Source organism: Micropterus salmoides, unplaced genomic scaffold (genome assembly GCF_014851395.1).
Source record: "Micropterus salmoides isolate LMB-PRFRI ecotype aquatic unplaced genomic scaffold, ASM1485139v1 Ms_hic_scaffold_8, whole genome shotgun sequence".
Classification (NCBI taxonomy): Eukaryota; Metazoa; Chordata; class Actinopteri; order Centrarchiformes; family Centrarchidae; genus Micropterus; species Micropterus salmoides.
In genome coordinates, this window is record NW_024044570.1 from 34,910,078 (window position 1) to 34,928,051 (window position 17,974).

Consider the following 17,974-nt stretch of genomic DNA (forward strand, 5'->3'; position numbering starts at 1 on the left):
AAGGTAATGTGTTTTGTATTATCCTGTAAAACTAGGCCAACTTAAATGTTCCCCGAGGTGCAGTGTGAACAGGTGAGATGTGTACAGTTTCCTGATGTCGATGCGGAGCTCGTTCCACCGTAGTGGAGCCCAAATTCTAAAAGAGTTGCTCAATTTTGAATCTGTTTGGCTCGGTATAGCAGAACAAAACTCCATTGTATAAAAGGCCCCCTGAGTAATCAGTGCTCTGTGGATGTGGAACAACTGGAATAGAAAACTGTGCTATTAATATTTGTCAGTCTCTTAACAAAGAAATTCAACTGGTCGAACATGTAAAGCTAAAGAATCTAAATTTGGGTCAAATCTCAACTAAATCCCGAGAGAGTGACCATAAACTAGAGGCTGACAGAGGTCTGTATAAATCATGGAAACCATTAGAGGCACATTTAAGTAACTATTACATAGACATTGAAACAGAGATAAAAAAAAGTCTCATATGTGCCCAAAAGATAAAACAACTGAAGATAAATATATTGAAATGCTTGTTATTTTTGAAAAAATAAAATGGTCCTAATGTTTTCCTTTTATGTTCACTGTTGATAAATCTTTACCATGAACACCTAACACCACAGTGATGGACACTATTTAGCTATGAGGGTGTGTTGGGCTGCTGGTGGACCAGCAGGTGGCGCGGGGTGATGCAGAACCCAGAGCGACAGAGGCCAGGGGGGTAAGTGGTGGTCTTCCTCTTGATCGGCCCTCATCAGTGTCAGTCAACAGAGTGGACTACCAGCAGGAGATAAGTGACCTTTGACCTCGATGCTGTCCTTCCTATAGCCTACATATACAGGCAACCCCCCTCCTGGCTGGCAGACAAACGTGTTGTTGAAGCCTGTACAATTTGTATTGTGTTTAAGTGTGAAGTAGCCACACTCGTTTTGTGATGTACCTACATTGTTTAGAATGTTGCAAACGGCATATTACAATATTGGATGTAGCACTACACTGTATTTTTGGAGTTGGAGGCTACTGTTTAGCCAAGTGTGTCTGGATGCTTGTATTACAGTCCGTAATTGTCCCCTAAGGACAAATCTTGTAATTTCTTATGAATTGAAATTAAACTATTGGAACAGTAATCTCTGTATTGATATGCATGAATTTGCACAATTTAGCAATATTAACACCGGAAGTTAATTATTTTGCCTTCAGAATAAAGGGTGACTTGACCCTGAAAATGAATAATCAAACAGAAGAGTTGTACTTCTAATAAATAATTCCTCACAGGATGTCAGAGATATGCTCATTATTTGTCACATCATTATATATGCTCTGCCTTTTCTCTGTATTGTGTTCAATGTTAATTACTAAATCCAATAAAATGAATAAATGTAGTAAAATAAAGATCACATCTCACTGCTAAAATGAAGTATGTTTGTTTGATGTTAATTGTATGGGTTAATTTTCTGGGGATTTTCTGGCTGAAATAGATTATTGTAGTATGTATACTCATGTAAAAATAGGATTATAATATTGTGTAAGAAAAGCATCCACTGCTGCATTGTTTTCTTTTAATGAGCAAATAGCAAATACAAACTGTCAATTTAATGAGCCGTTTTAAAAGGGAATTTGTTGATGTAAAAACATTATTAAAAAACATGATGTACGTCGTTTGTACAGCATATTGCTACTGGTGTCCTCACCAGGTTGGTCAGAGGTGATGATTGTAGGGGCCCACAGCTGAGAGGATACATTTCAGTCCATTCATTTTACTGGAAAAACATGCTTTGACTTACATGTCTGGCATGGCTATAAAAAAAAAAAAAAAATGAATTGAATTAAATGCCTGATTAATAATTTCCTTTTATATATCTTTTGTAAAAGAAAAAAACGAAAGTTTTTTTGGCTGTGGCACATTTAAAATAAATATTATTTTCGATTTATATATTTTAAGTGTTGCAACATGCTGCAACCATTGTTTTCACTACTGTTAACTTAATTTTGAAAGTCCCCCCCGGAAAACGTAGTCGTATGTTGTGGCTGCCTTGACAGCGGCCCTTATACCATTGACCATTCACAGGCAGAAGGTGAATCCAGCGTCTGGGGGGACCTCTCTTGTCTGTCTGCTGGCAATCTGACCGACTAACATCACCAACGCCCATAAAGCGGCAATATACAGGAAATAAACCGAGCTCAGAAGACGAGCCTTCTTTTCCCGTCTTCCGCCCGACTCGCTCAGCTGTGTCAGTGTGGTGGTCGTGATTTTGCACTGAATCCTGTTGTATAACGTTATCAGTTATAGTTCTCTGATGCACAGCATCAACTGTATAACTTAAGTTAGCTGCTTATTACTGCGTAGCTAGCTCTCTCCTGGTGTGGACTCACACAACGTTGACTTCGACTGCTTGATTCCAGTCCACCCGAAAAATGGCAACCCAGATCGATAAAGAGGCTTGCAGAGAGGCTTACAACCAAGTCAGAGACGATAACACGGACATCAATTGGTGAGTATGCGGACATGCTTACTTGTCCATTCTGCGTTCAAAAATGTGATTATTCTAACATATTGTCTTGCATATTTGCAGTAGTACATGTGTCGCACATATAACCCAGGAACTCATCTGAATACTGGGAACTTACTAGCCATTATTTACTCAACTATGCAGTACATCAAGCAATCTGTTGTTTTAAAAAAAAAAAAAAAAATCTAAAATCTGTTAAATTTTTTTTACTCAAATAGCCTACTTCCGCCCACTGCACCTTCTTTTCGGCGGCGAAGGATGCGAAAATAAAAAGCGGACCTTTCATAAAGGTTTACGTTTCATTTAAATAATCACAGCTTGGTTGATACATGCCGAATAAAAGACAGAATCCCAGAGTCACAGAAAATGCAATTGACTGTATTGTATGCCACACGAGCCTTTGCATTTAGCCAGCGCTCCTTTACATCGCTCGATATTTCTAAGTAGTTCATTCTGACGAACTGAGGATTTGCCCGCAACTGAGACATTCGTGAATTGTTTACCAGTGGATACGTGAAACCTTTGATTCAGGTGCTTGTGCTTATAAAAATATTGGCTGAAATACACGCGGCGCAGCTGATCTGTATTCTGGCTATTTAGCGGCCACACACTGCACAGTTATCAGGCCCAGCGGGGCAGACGTAATTTCCTTTGTCCTGTATTCAGAGAGGATAACGTTATAGTAGTGCCACTTGTACACATGGCTGCCACACAGCTGCCACCTTACATGGGCGTCTTAGGCATTTTGTGCATTGCTTCAGTTTGCAGAAATGGGTGTGATGTGCACACAGCGCCACTGTTGTGAATCAACAGATCATGAGACTGAATAATGAATGGGGCAATAACGCACGCTGTATTCTGCATCTTCCAGGGCTGCCTTTAAATATGAGGGCTCTAGGATCGTGCCTGCAGGACAAGGGACTGACTATGAGGACTTCAAGAGGATGTGCACAGGTAAAGAGTCGATTTTATTTCAGATATAGTGGCACCCTAGTTGTTACCGCAGCCTTTCCAGTGTAACGTGTGGGTGAAACTTATCTCCTCTCTGCTGGCTGGTGTAGGTTTTGATGTGTGTCTGTGGCCTGTGCTGGTTCCCATCTCAGGATGGGTTAAACAGTGTGCCACGCAGCTTGACTTGCCAGGACACTAATCTTTTAAGACTCTGTGCTCTGTCACCCACTGGCCTTGAGCCGTGTAACTACGCTGTCAAAGCACTTAACACTGTATGCATTGCATTGCGTAATCTGTTCTACAATATTGTGTGTGGGGTTTTTACAAGGTGAAGTATTTAAGGTCAACCTTTTGTATATCAGTGCACCATTGTTTTCCTGTATTACAATGGAAAGATGTCGGCTTCAAACTTCAGCCCTTGTTCTGCAACTGGTTGGATGTAGAAAAACCCATCTCACTCTGATGTAAGTTCCCCTCTTACAACGTCTGCTCAGATGTTGGGTGTGGCTGATGCTTGCTGAGCCTGCAGCCTCAGGCCTGTACTCCCTTTTTCTTCCTGCTTTTTCAGAGCTCACATTCCTATGTTGAAATAAGTCATTTATCACCGTGCTTTACATCAGTTCAGCTGCTGCGTTCGCCATTGGATCCTGTTCAGAGAGGATACACACATTATCAGACATCTTTCTGTCTGTGGGCGTGTATTCCTTATTTAGCTGTGAAGTAACTGTTGTAACTGCAAAAAAACCCAGAAACTCTTGAGTGGAGGAGGGGCTGATGCAGACTGATCTAGTGAGGCTTGAAGAGGAGGGCTCCCTTTAATTTAGGGCAGCAACAATGAATTGATTAGTTGTCAACTATTAAATGAAATGCAAACGATTAACCAATTAATCAGTTTGTGTCATTTTTTTAAGAAGGGGGGAAAAAAAGTCATAATCCAGCTTCTTTAATTTTTTTTCCAGTGATAGTGAACTGAAAATCTTTGGGTTGTGTTTTCAACCATTTTTCTGACATTTTCTAGACCAAACAACTAATTGATTAGTCGACAATGAAAAGAATAATTAGTTGCTGCCGTGTTTTGAATACCCATTAACTTATTCAGCGGCAGGAAGTAAAGACAGATCAATTCTGGCCATTGTTCCTCTAAGTCCTAAATCCTTAAATCTATTTTAATTAGCCACCAGGACCTTTAAATCCAATTTCTGCTGACAAAATGTGGCAACAACCAATAACTTATTTTGTTATTCAATGTCATAAGAATTCATTGTAGTTCACCAAACTATCAGTTAAAGGGAAATTCAGTCCTGAGTGTCCCCTGATGGGAAGGTGTTTCTCAGGTTTTAAGTCTTGCAAATTGATTTCTCGTGTTTTAAACCACGATAGCGGCATGCCTCCAGGGATGGCAATGCTGGTCGGCCCGTCCACCACTCTTGTCCGGTCTGAAATATTGAATGGATTGCCCTGATTCTTTCTTTCTTTGACTTTGGTAAAGACATTTATGGTCCTCAGAAGATGAACCCTATTGAATTTGATGATGCACTGATTTTTCCTCTAGCACCGCCAGCAGGTCTGTGTTTTCACTTATCCTGTTAAATATGTCAACATCTATTGGATGGATTGTGTAGACATTCATAGTCCACAGAGGATTAACCCTACTGACTTTTACTCTGGTGCCACCATAAGATTACCATTTTTAACAACATTTTCAACTGGATTGCTGTGACATTTGGGGATTTAAGATCCTAATTACTTAATTAATCCGCTGATTTTTCATCCAGTGTCACCAGCAGGTCAGACCACACTAATCCTATGAAATATGTCAGCATGTATTGGATGGACTGACACAAAAATCTTTTTCAGACATTCATGGTTCATGATAATGTTTCTAAATATCTTTACTGATTCCTTGAGTTTAAGTTCAGATTGCCATAACATTTGGTATAGACAATTATGTCCCCTTCAGAATGAATTGCAAGAGTTTAGCATCATCAGGTTAACATTTACATGTGTCCAATACTTGGATGGCTCATGAAAGTCCAAATGGTCGGACGGCTGTTTACACCGGTCGATGTGCTGCCGAGAAAATAAGGCCCTTAGTCTTGTTTTTAACCTGTTGCTTCATTATAACAACAGCAATTAAAGTTGAGAGCCACATTAGTGGCCCCTAGAGGTTGCAATGCTCATTACACCCAACAATCCGAAGTTTTGAGTGGAGCATAACATACATGCTGTTTGTGCCAGAGGACCTACCTTTACCCTAGGTAGTTTAGAGGTTCTTGTATATCTCTAAAAGTTGACATTTTGTGCTGAGGAAAGAGGGAAGCTCACATGTCCAAAATAGAAACCGTCCATCCTCTGGGGAGCATGAATAGGCCCAATGTAATGTCTGTTTAATTTTTATATTTGTACAAGTGAACATCTTGGTCCAGTGATGGCACTAGAGGAAAGGGTGTCACCAAAATCAATAGGATTCATCCACACCAAAATAAATGACCATCTGACTGGCATCACCACCCTGATGCCCTGCTGTCAGCGGAGATAAAACATGACCAAATTTGGACACAGTTAACATGTTGGTAACATCACTCCTCGCCAAACCCACCTGACACTGTTCACAGGAGACAGCTCTAGTTTCTAGGCCGTGTCGCAGAGGGACCGAGTGTGGGCCAGGAAGATACGGTGTCACCCGCCCGACCTTTGCTTTACTAAAATGAAGTCAATTTATGCAGAACTGCGTCTCTCCCAACAAGTCGTTTATGCTGTCTCATCATTGCTGTAGTCTGAGTGTTCTCTGCAGCGGTTGTGGGGGGGGTGGCATGCAGAGTCAGCATGGCTTTAAAGGGAAGACAAACCAGGAAGAATCTGGCAGAGGGAGGAAGTGGCTGGGTGGGTGGGTAAGGGTATGTGTTTGTACTTGTTCCTCACTGGAATCTAAAACAATGACAATAACATAAAACACAAAGGGAGATGATTCACCTTAAGTGCCACTGAATTGACTTAGTAGAATCAGGTTACTGTGTGTGTGTGTGTGTGTGTGTGTGTGTGTGTGTGTTGCTCCAGTCAAGGTGTTGAAACTTGCGGTGTTGTCCTTCGTGGCCTCACTGATAAGACTCTTTACATTGGCTGGTCCTGTTAATGTGTGGCTTGTCTGATCTGAGAACAGTGCCGAGTCAGCTGATTCAAAAGGTACATAAGGACATACAGGTCCCACTGTAAAAACTCTTACTGCAGTTTAGTAAAATTCGGTCGGCCAAACAAACCTATTGCAGCAGATGAAAGACTCATCTTGCTTACTTCCCTTCATGCTTACTGCAGAAACCGTGGGACCCTGGTCCACCCATCTACTGTCTGGGTATATAGCACTTTGTATTTTGTTTTGAAAGCATTCTTACTTTACAGCATTTTTTCCACACCTGCTTAAAACTTTGGCACAGCACTGTAAATAAAATAAAAACAAAACTTTTCTTAATCAATGTCTTATTTTTTGTATTGAATGGGCGATAAAAAGACCAGTGTACCTGTCAGGAGCAAAATAATCCTGATGATGTCATGGGTTTGGATTCTACACATTTTTAACAGAAAGCCTGCGTTACAAAGTGGGTCAGGGGGTTACAGAGACGTGGGCGTTTGTGATGCTGTCGCGTCCCTGTCAGTGGGGACGGGATGCTCTTCACTGTTGCTGCTCCACTTTGAGTTTTGGGGTGAGGTTAGATACAAATGCTGCCTGCTGGAGCTTTGTCATTGAACGTCCTTGGCTGGGTTTCTGTCAGTCAGTGGTGCACTGCAGGGGTGTTAGTGTTAGTGGAAACACAGCGAGTGTCGGGGATCTCTCTGCCAGTAGTTAGACTGCTCTGTTAAAGAACAAAAGTTTTGCCCTGCAGCTCATGGTCATAGTACACACGCTGTCAGTCACACAGAGGCGGGAACATCTGGAGGACAATAATGAGTAATCTGTTCTTGTTACTTAATGACACTGTGCCGCTGGAAGACAGCAGACAAGACAGCCAGAACATATTTGTTAGACAAAGTGGCGAGGGAAATTGGTCCCGGGATGACCATCCTGATCACGTGCACACACGTGCATGTGCACCGTGCCTTCAAGTGGCTCAAGCAAAAACACTTTTTACAAGCAACGTATTTTAAGAGTTCTAATAATTAAAATATGACTGAAGAAAATGGCAGTTATCACGTTAATGCATGCTTTTGTTGTTAGTGAAGTGTGTCACAGGACATGGTTAATATGAACACAAATACTGATATGCTGAATATCTTGGAAAACAATTTGACTCTGCTGGCAAAATATTATTTCTGTAGGTGTCCTTCTGTATTTGAAGCATTTAAAAATGTATTAAAAACTGAACTGTATTTAAGCAATCCCCTCTCACACTTTGTAAGACAGCCTAACATTTATAACGTATTATCTTTGTCTTATCTCCTAATTTAATTCATTATATCAGATGTGGCTATTGGACTTGTGTGTTAGCCCTAGAAATAGGTCTGAAATTGCCTAGTCGCACTGTTGAAATAGACTTAAACTGATTCTATTTACTTAATGTGTGAACTTAAGTTGTGTATTTTTTTTTTTAAAACTCTGGTACACCTTCTATTACCAATAATAAAAAAAAAACAAAAAAAAAAAACAGCCAGTCCAGTCCACTTGAGGTAACCTGAGGAAACCACAAGTCCTTAAGTTTAACCACAGAAATCCCCCCCTCCTCTATAGTTATGCTTTTAATTGCGGACATCCTGCATTGAAAGTTAGATGATTAACTCTGGGTTCGGTGCCTCTTACTGGTCTGGTGAATCTGTTTTTGACAAGGAAATTATTATTTTGCTACCTATTAGATTTGAATATGAAAATATTTTGTTGGAAATGTTTTCCCCAGAAGTTTAGACTCTTGGCTTCACAATTAATAAAAGAGCCAGTGTCACTGACAAAAAAAGTAGGAACATGCTATTCTGAATGATGACACCCATATTCACTTCCAGATTGGGTCTCATTAATCGCGACGTGGCCTTCCCTGATTCGTCACGCCCCTGTCATGTGACCTTTTTCCGGATGAAAGCAAACGAGCCTCAAATACCAGCTTATACTCCTCATGTGTCACTTTAATTAACACTTCCACCTCGTCGCCGGTCTGAGCACAAAAATATCTGGTCTTACTTTTCGGCATTGCTGCTGTTCGTACATAATATTTTCTTAATCTCTGAACTAAGCAACAACCACAGACAACATGCTTCCTGTTTACACTGGCACACGCAGGCCCAGTACAGGAATGGCCATGTAATATCAATGTGTGTTCAGGCGTGTTAGTATGGACGGAGATTATTTCTGAAACATTTCTTAAATGCTTGTGTGTAGGGAGATCGTTTTTGTTTTTAAACGCCTTTTAAAAAAGTAAGAAAGTTCCTGGGACAGAAAAACTTCCTAACACACAGACGTTGAATTAGAGGTAGATACCAGCTCACGGACTCAAGCATGTGACTTTAACCGTTTCAATATGCCAAACATCAAGTCAGTTTGTATTCAGTCAGTAGGCATTGATAAGACTTACAGGGGACGACACAATGCATGCAAGTGCAGGCGTAGCTTAAACTTTTATTGTCAAGCTCTGTAAACTGTTGACCCCTCATTACATGTTGCATGTGTCTGAGCAGTTCATGCTGAAGAGTTTTGTTCCCTGCTCACATTTTTTCATTTGAAGACAGATTGAGAGGCCTGATGAGGTACAAGTCAGAAAAAAAGTATGTGGGTATTTTTTTTTTGGTTTTATGTGTTTCAGACATTATTTACAGACTGTCAGTTCTGCGGCGAGCGACCAGCCTGGTCACTGCGAAAGTCTGGCTCTCAAAAGATTTGACTCATTTAGTCTATTGACCTGAATATTCTCTCGTTGCATTCACGTGCACATATTTCCACTTCTGTTTCATCATTTCTCTTCTGCACTGCAACACTGAAAATCTCTTCTTTTTTTTTTCACCGTCTATGGAGACACACACACACACACACACACACAATGCACTAGACTGACAAGTTTTCTTTTACATAGTAAAAGTAATAGTCTCTCATTGTGTCTGAGAAGCTGTGTCTTAAGTGATTGTGATGAAATTCGGCCCTGTACTGTTTATAAGCCTTATCTGTTATTGATCAAAGCCATTTTGTCTGAGAGATACGTAGATTCTTTTGTTGAATGGTGCAATCTGTAGCCTTTTTCTGTCAGCTGAGGGGAAAACAGCGTGAGCTTATATCACATGACATTAGGTCAGTGAGTACCTGTATGGAGACATAGATTTACATCTGTGTGTGTCTTCTACTAGGGTTCAATGGAGTGTGTAACATTTTAAAATATCAGCTCTAAGCTCCTTCACTCTGGATATCCAGCCTTACACAGTCTCTACCGTCTCTTCCCTCAGATGATGCTCGTCTGTTCGGCTTCGTCCGGATCACGACGGGAGACGCCATGAGCAAACGAGCCAAGTTCACTCTAATCACCTGGATCGGTGAGAACATCAGCGGGCTGCAGCGCGCCAAGATCAGCACCGACAAGGCGATGGTCAAAGACATCGTGCAGGTCAGAGACTCCAACGTGGAGAAAGTAGCAAGTAATGGTTCTCATCATGAGAGTAAAATAGAGTGAGGCTGTAATGGTCCCTTTGGGGACACTGGGTGCGTACAGAGGCAGTACTGCAACAAAATGCTGGATACAGTTAGACAAATAGGAGAATAGGATTTTTAAAAATAACAAACCATTTGATCTCTAGATGATGTGAAGACAAAATAAGCAACAGAGAATATAGTCACAAATCAGGAAATGACGCAGAAGTATAAAACATTATGAACATAAAAATAGTTGCTCATTGCTTTTCTTAACGCCCAGCAGTTAATGTAAACTGGTGTTGCATTGTAGCGACAAGGTATACTTATTTATTCTCTTGTCGTACTGTCCCTCACTTCAGCATGTGATTTGTTTCTGCAGAACTTTGCCAAGGAGTTCATGTTTAGTGACCCGAGGGAACTGGACGAGGACAACATCCGCAAAGAGCTGAAGAAGGCGGGTGGAGCCAATTATGATGCTCAGGCCGAGTAGAGAAGTGCCACGGTCCACTGGAAGGGTTGGGGTTGGAGGGGTGTGGTCAGGGTGGGGTGGGGTGGAATAAGTGGGGGTGGGGAGTGTTGGGGCAGGGGCTGCTACCTCTTGGGGAGAGGGTGAGGAGAGATGGAGGGTTGCGCTTGACGAAAGGGAAATGCGCACACTGAACACACACGTTTTACTTTCCAAGTGAGGTCCAGCAAAGAGACCTCATGGTGAACAGTTTGTTTATTTACAAGAACACATGTACACACAGCAGAGATGCACCAGGGGCAGTTTGTAGAACCAGTATCTCAAATACTAACCAAACACTTTTATGCTGCTTAATAATGTCTTAGAAAAACTTCTCTTTAGTGTATCGTCTTATTAATTTTCTCTCAACAACAGCTTCAGAATGAATTAAAAGATTAACAGACCAGAGTTACTGTAGTTACTGAGTGTATTGCCGTGTATCCTGACAGTACTGATGCTGTTGGTGCACTCTAAAATGATAACATCTGCATCAGGGCGCTTATATACTCGATTTTAACAAAGCTGGATTGTTTACTTACTTGCTTGCATCAGTTTGTGCATCTGGAAGATTTAAAAAGTACATTCACAGTGCATCTAGGGGCAGATCAGAGCTTAACCCCTGGCTAACACTGGAACATCTCCCTTGAGACCTTCAAAGGTAACAGTAGTTAAAAGGTAGTTTGATATATTTGGAAATATGCCATTTTGCTTTTTCCCCCCAGAGATACACGAGAAGATTGATTCCACTTTCACATCTTTTCGGTAAAGTCCTAGCTGGAGCCGGCAGCTGGTTAGCTTAGCTTAACGCAAAGAAACATTGAAACAGCTAGGCTGGCTCTGTCCAGAGGTAAAAGCCCACTAACGAACATTTAATGGTGATCTCTGAGGAAGCACACAACCAACGCTCGGAAGGAGCACAGAATATGCGAGACTGTCATCATGTGCACACAAACGCATAATTAAAAGCGAGTGTATAAGCGCTCTTAAAGATCACAGACTGCCTTCTCTCCTCTCCTACCCTCTGCCCTCTCCCCGGTCAGCTCATGGTTGGTTATCTACTGTGCTGTGCATCATCATCTCACAATCATCCTCGTCTCGGCTGGGCTGCAGCTGACCAATGTGAAGTTATATCACGGCTTCAGCACAGTTTGCTTGGAATATTTTCATGTAATGAGGATGTCAATAACTTGAGGGGTTTCACTTCAGAATGCCATATTGTGATCATGTTGTAAGAACGAGCTCCTTAAAAAGGATAGATGTCTCATTTTGAAATTAAATTCTTTGCTTGCAGGCGTGCGTTTGACACCAGAGCATGCTCTTAGTCATGATACACTGTACCTCCAGAAGGAAAAGATCTCCGTTTTCTAACAATATCCGCGGTGATGGTTGGCGGCTTGCTTTGAGTAAGCCTGAGTCATAGTGCTAAGTACATATTTAGCCACCTCTTCATCTCTAGCCAGACAGCTGTGTTTGGATTACAGCCTCAAAGTCAACCACTACATCTTGTCCTGAGATGGACTGTAATTCATCCTCCTGTCTTCAAACTTGTGCTTTATGCTGTGATTCCCTTTTATCACTAGTCCAACTGTATTTGTGTGAGTGAATATTTTTAGACCTTATGTCAGAGTACTTTTTACTTTTCCTTTCCAGTTTCTGTGGGACATAATTGAGATTAGCAGTTTCTAGGGCTGGGGCAGAATTTGTAGAAGATTACATAGCATAGAATGAGAGTCTTTGTCTTACAGGAGGCTTTACGTCTGTAGGTAATATGTCATAGAAAGAGAGTAACAACTGATGTGTTGGTCCCTCAGCAAGAAGTGTGGAATTTTCCCCAAAATCTCAAAGGATTTAGAGAATGGAGATCTTTTCTTCTGGTGTCTCATCTCACGATCAACCACTTAAAGGTATCCATGCATACTGTAACCTACTGTGTTTGACTGCCTTAGTCTCCCAGGGAGAGAGGGGCATCATGGGAGCTTGCGGACACTACACTGTGATTGGCTGTCCTCCTTGCATGGGGGCAGGACTTTGATTGGCATGTGGCTCATCATGACGTGGGCCCGGGCTATCGTCCCAACCCAGGAGGAGCCATTTCTCTGTAGTAGCATCTCTGTTTGTTTGGTTTCAACCCTCCCTTCCCCCGCAAAAAAAAACACAACTGCATTTTTTTTTTTCTTGTGCTATTTTGTTTTTGAGATTAATTTTCTTTTCTCTGAAGAGTTTTACCTTTGGATTTTATTTTTAAGAGCATTGTTAACTTTGACATCGACGAAAGAGATTTTCAAAAAAAAAAAAACATTGCAAAAAAGACAGAAAGAAAACTGAGTGGGCACAAGATCAGTCATTTCAAAATAAAAATTGATGTTTTTTTTCCAAAACCTGCTTCTCAAAGTGTCTTCTATGTGTCTTTAGAGCTCACACTACTATAAACAACAGGTCTTTGCTAAGGTATTGAAAGTTTAAAAATTATTGGCATAGTGTTCCATGCTGGTTTTTCTGGTTGGCTTAGGCTCTGAAAAAGAGGATTCTTCAGCATTTCATCTGTTAGGTTAGTAGCTGTAGACACTGTGTCAAAGATCCTACTGATTTGTTAAAACGTTTTTTTTGCAAGTATTACAGCTATTACTGTGCACTCATTTTCTGTACAGTCAGAAACTCATGAAACTTGCTTGAGCTGTGTAGCCCATTATAGTAAACATCAAGTCAAATGTCAATGCTAAATAATCATTGTCCAGTTTAAATGCACATTGGCCTAAATAATAATATTACTGCTATCATTTTGATGTTCACTCTAATGCATTTTAATCAGGGCAAAATCTGTCTTGGTTTAACTGAAAGAGTAAACGCCCATATAGACAGAGAGAGGACTGAATGAATGAGGTGTAAAGACGGTCTTCCTGATTGCACTGGCTGAGCTTTATTGCACGAGTCAAGTAAGTTAGCAAGTCCAGCCGAAATTATATTGCACATATTGTTTCTGCTTCAGCATACAGAAATGATCTGTGAATCACGTGTCATTCTTTTTCATCTTTTTTTTTTTTTTTTTTTTTGAGAAAACAAACCAAAAGGAAGGAATACAGTCTTTACTTTGTGCTTTCATGAATGCTGTGGATTCTTCCGGCAACATAAATAGGAAACTTCAAGTTGTTGAATTTCAAACTTATTTGCATGTAGCAGTAATGTCACCATTCTGTTGTAGAGTGCCAAACAGCATCTGTTGATGCAACACAAAAAAAGCCACAAACTTTGAACAACCCACATGAGCCTTCAAGCCAAGGTCTCCTTATTTATGGGCATTTTTTTTTTTACATTGTATCTCAGTGTGTCTGCAGACTGCTGTCAGTACGCCAGACCATGCTTAAGAAGCATCTGCTGGTAGCCCAAACACATTTTCTCTGCCTTTAGATAATTAAATAATAATGAACAATACATTTAAATCACTTTGACATAATTTTTGACTGCAAAATGAGATGGCTAGTGAAAAAAAACGTGTATGTAGTAAGAAAGAACTGATCTTATTAAACCTCAGTAGCCCACTCCTCATGTCTGCTGGCAGCACAAGGCTACCATAGGTGCTACTAGCATAATCCACCTGAATCCCTGACCGAACTGTCAGCAGTCAAGATGTCTTGTGGGCTGTGTAGATGCTTTGTTTGACAAAGAAGAAAGTCTGGCATAAAAAAGACAATTTCTCTAGTTGTCTGGTTTTTAAAGTGTCCATCGGAAGTCCGACAGTTTTATAGTGAAATGCTATGATGCTATTACAAACCTTTAATGAAGTGTTCTTCAGTATCCCGACATTTTTTTAGATCTCCTTTTGTTACCAGTGTAGGATGAGGTAATGGGAGCATTTTGGCATTGTGGATTCAAGGTCCACACAGCAACCGTCTCTGGGAGCTTAGGGGACTCCCAGCTGTTTCCATGGTCACCGCTGTAACCGTCTTGCTTAGCCAGTCACTAGTTGGGAAGACAAAATGTCTATGGTGTTCTAATCATACAGTGTATCAGTTAGGTCCTCACTATCTGTCCTCATTCCTCCTGCCATCATTTTAATAGACCTCAGTAAATTAATATGTCACTTAGTAAATGCCAGTGATTTCAGAAGCATTGTTATGAGGTTACTTATTAATAATCAGGAGCTGTAATGCTGTTTAGCAGCTTACTGTGTTCCTCCAATGCTAAAACCCTCTCTTCCTTTCTAATTCAAACTGTACAGTGAATTATCAGATTAGTTGCGCTGTCACTGCCCTGTATTGAAACAGTTACTCTATACTGCAATTTACCAGAATAGGTAATTTGTAAATACAAATTTCAGTAAATACATTACTGAAAAATCAAGGGTGACCTGTCCAGGGTGTACCCGGCCTCTCGCACAATGCCAGCTGGGATTGGGCAGCAACCCTGCACAGATAATTGGGAATAAGTTAATGGATGGATGAATAGCAACTGATTAACACAGACCAATATCAGGTTTAAGCTTAAATAACTAAATGCTAATTAGTCCTGCCCATTATAATGCTCTATGGCAACCGGCATCACTTGCAGCTGCTGGTAGCTCCTTCAAACTTTGCTACACTTTTGTTTTTCAGCATTTTTTTCTGGCTTTATTACCAAAATACATTTTACCTATGACAGAAATACACTGGAGAAGGAAGCTGGGCTTTTTGGATTAAAGAGCAGCAGACCTTGAGACGATCCACCAGCTAGATCAACCGGACCAGCGTAGACTTAAATGGGACTCATGTTGGCCAAGCAATGTCAGAGACTGTTGTGTCCACATCTTGACCTGCCCCGTCATCAACCCAGATCAAGCACACGGCGGGCAGTGTCGAGCTGAAAGCGTAACACTCTGGCAAGATGAGAGGAGGTGTTTTACATTGATAATGCTTGGCATTTAAATGCAGTCAAGATGGACTACGTTTCCCAAATGTCAGACTTTTTCATGTGAAGGTGAAACAGTATTATCATCTGGTTGCTGCTGTTTACATTCTCCTCAGACGCAAATTTAAAAAATGCACTGCAGAATGTTGTGGGTGTATACATGTCTGTATAACGCCTTCTATTTAATTTTATTAATTTTATATGTTACAATATTTAATTTCACATGTAATTATCTGTTAAGTTCTGTGTGTGCAGCATGAAGGGACTACACACTTTCTTTTCCTTATACAACCTTGTGTTGTATAATGACAAATAAAAAATTAACTACCTTGTACCTTGTACCTTATTATTCCTTACTTTCTAACGCTCCCCACCTCTGCCAGGCACACAGGAGCGTACAACCAGGCTCCCACACAAATAACTGGTGATGATTCTACCCTGGCGCATGGTGACAAAGGGTTTCATCACTGAAGCTATGTGTCATTCTCTGATTACTTTTCCCATGAAATAAAGAAGCTTTAGGTACTTTTTCCCCTCACTATTTCCTCTGTTGACAGTTGATGGTTATTGGCAACACTCGTGGTGGGCAGTGGCATGAAAATTGTGAGCTCAATCCCCATGCCACACATTTCACTTTTTTCCCACATGGGATACTGGAATGAGAGTGAAGACCCATATCAGGGCAGAAATTGCTCTTCACGTACATATGATCTGTATTAATATTTCACATAGGAGGGATATACTGCCTGCTCATTCATGCGGCCTCTGGCATGAAAGTGGCTTCCTCCATGTTTGCATCCGCATCCCAGGGCCATTTCCCAGCATTTCCCCCCGCTCCTTATAGAAATTGTTGTTACTTGATGTAGGAGGTGGTTGCACCTCCTGACTGGGCAGTGAGTGCAATATCTGTCTCAGGGTGCCAAAGCAGAGCCTGTATATGGTTGACCAATGTTGTTAGAGGGCTGTGTTCTGCACTCATAGAACTGGAGTTACATTCAGGTACTACATTTTTTTATTATATGAGTGACAGCTGCTGGTCTGTATCAGGCTAGTTTATGGCCCCCAGCTGTTCGAACCTACACACCATCAGCATGTGTGTGGTGGGTTTTATTCTGCTACAGCTGTCAGATAAATTGATTAATGGTTTGTGTGCACGACTCACCACACTGATCAAACATGATTTCTGTCAAGTGGGTGTGTATGTGGGTCTGACAGGCTGGCTGGGTGGTGCAGTGATCTAATAGCAGGTTGCATAATGACAGAGCTCTGGTATCACTCACTGTGGCTTTAAGTAAGCTGTGAGGAAGTGAGTAGTCAAGGATGTAGTTTAAGCTCATGTTACATGTGAGAGAGTGTGTGTGGGAGCTAAGGCTAGTTAAGATGGGTGATGTGTTTTAAGGGGCTATATTAATGCGGTTAATGCCTTTGCATCATTTTCTGGAGTTCAGTTTGGGACACATGAAGAAATTAGTGAGAATCATTCCTTCTTTTATTTTGTTCTGCTGGGGTTCCAAAGAATGAGGAACACTGATGTCAACATCAGCCACCTAATGTAAACACAATACCTTTGTTTGTCTTTTAATTCCTGAGAAACCACTCAGCAATTCTTTAACCAGAGATTTCAAAATTCATTGTTCTCACATGTTCAAAGGAGGCAAAAGAAGACAAGGCTAAAGCTGTGTCTTATTTTGGATACTTCCGTTTGCACACTTCCATCTAGTACACTATGTACACTAAGTACTTCCGTTGACTGTGATCGTCGCAAAAAACACAACTCTACTTGGATTTCTGTATAGATTCATGAAATGAGATTTGATCTAAGTCACAGCAATAGACAAACACAGTCTGCTTAAATCAATACCACACAAACAAGTATATGTTTTTAAGTTTTAATTGAACATACCGCATAAACATTCACAATGCAGGGTGGAAAAAGTATGTGAACCCCTAGGCTAATGACTTCTCCAAAAGCTGGAGTCCAATCAATGAGACGAGATTGGAGGTGTTGGTTAGAGCTACCCTGCTGTATAAAAACACACACCAACCATGCCTGGAACAAAAAAGAGCTCTTACAAGACCTAATATTAAGAATTGTTGACTTGCATGAAGCTGGAAAGGGTTACAAAATTATCTCTAAAAGTCTTGATGTCCACAGTATGACAAACTCACTATAAATGGAGAAAGTTCAGCACTGTTGCTACTCTCCCTAGGAGTGGCCATCCTGCAAGGATGACTGCATGAGCACAGAGCAGAATGCTCAATGAGGTTACGAAGGATCCGAGAGTGTCAGTTGGAACAGGCTAACATTTCTGTTGACGACCCTATGATGAACACTGAACAAGAATAGAGTTCATGAGAAGATACCATGGAGGAAGCCACTGCTGTGCCCCCCCAAAATAATGCACGTCTGAAGTTCACAAAAGAGCAACTGGATGTTCCACAGCACTACTGGCAAAATATTCTGTGAACAGAGGAAACCAAAGTTGATGGTACATTCTGAGTAATGTTTAAACCTTTTAACTTGAATCAAGACCTGTGTGTGTG

General features: G+C 41.0%; 1 protein-coding gene across 1 annotated transcript; it reads left to right on the forward strand.

The window, feature by feature from the left end:
• The first annotated feature begins 2,035 nt into the window (after positions 1-2,035).
• cotl1 (coactosin-like F-actin binding protein 1) lies at positions 2,036-12,927 on the forward strand. The gene is made up of 4 exons (XM_038705072.1): positions 2,036-2,480; positions 3,370-3,452; positions 9,861-10,018; positions 10,424-12,927. Exons 1-4 carry the CDS (start codon positions 2,404-2,406, stop codon positions 10,532-10,534), a joined length of 429 nt encoding a protein of 142 aa, XP_038561000.1. The 5' UTR covers positions 2,036-2,403; the 3' UTR covers positions 10,535-12,927.
• The last annotated feature ends 5,047 nt before the right edge of the window (positions 12,928-17,974 follow it).

Excerpts from the sequence above, each read along its gene's own strand:
- cotl1 (XM_038705072.1), top strand. The coding sequence starts at position 2,404 with ATGGCAACCCAGATCGATAAAGAGGCTTGCAGAGAGGCTTACAACCAA. Across the intron at positions 3,453-9,860 it reads CTTCAAGAGGATGTGCACAG|ATGATGCTCGTCTGTTCGGC; the intron begins GTAAAGAGTCGA and ends CTCTTCCCTCAG. Across the intron at positions 10,019-10,423 it reads TGGTCAAAGACATCGTGCAG|AACTTTGCCAAGGAGTTCAT; the intron begins GTCAGAGACTCC and ends TTGTTTCTGCAG.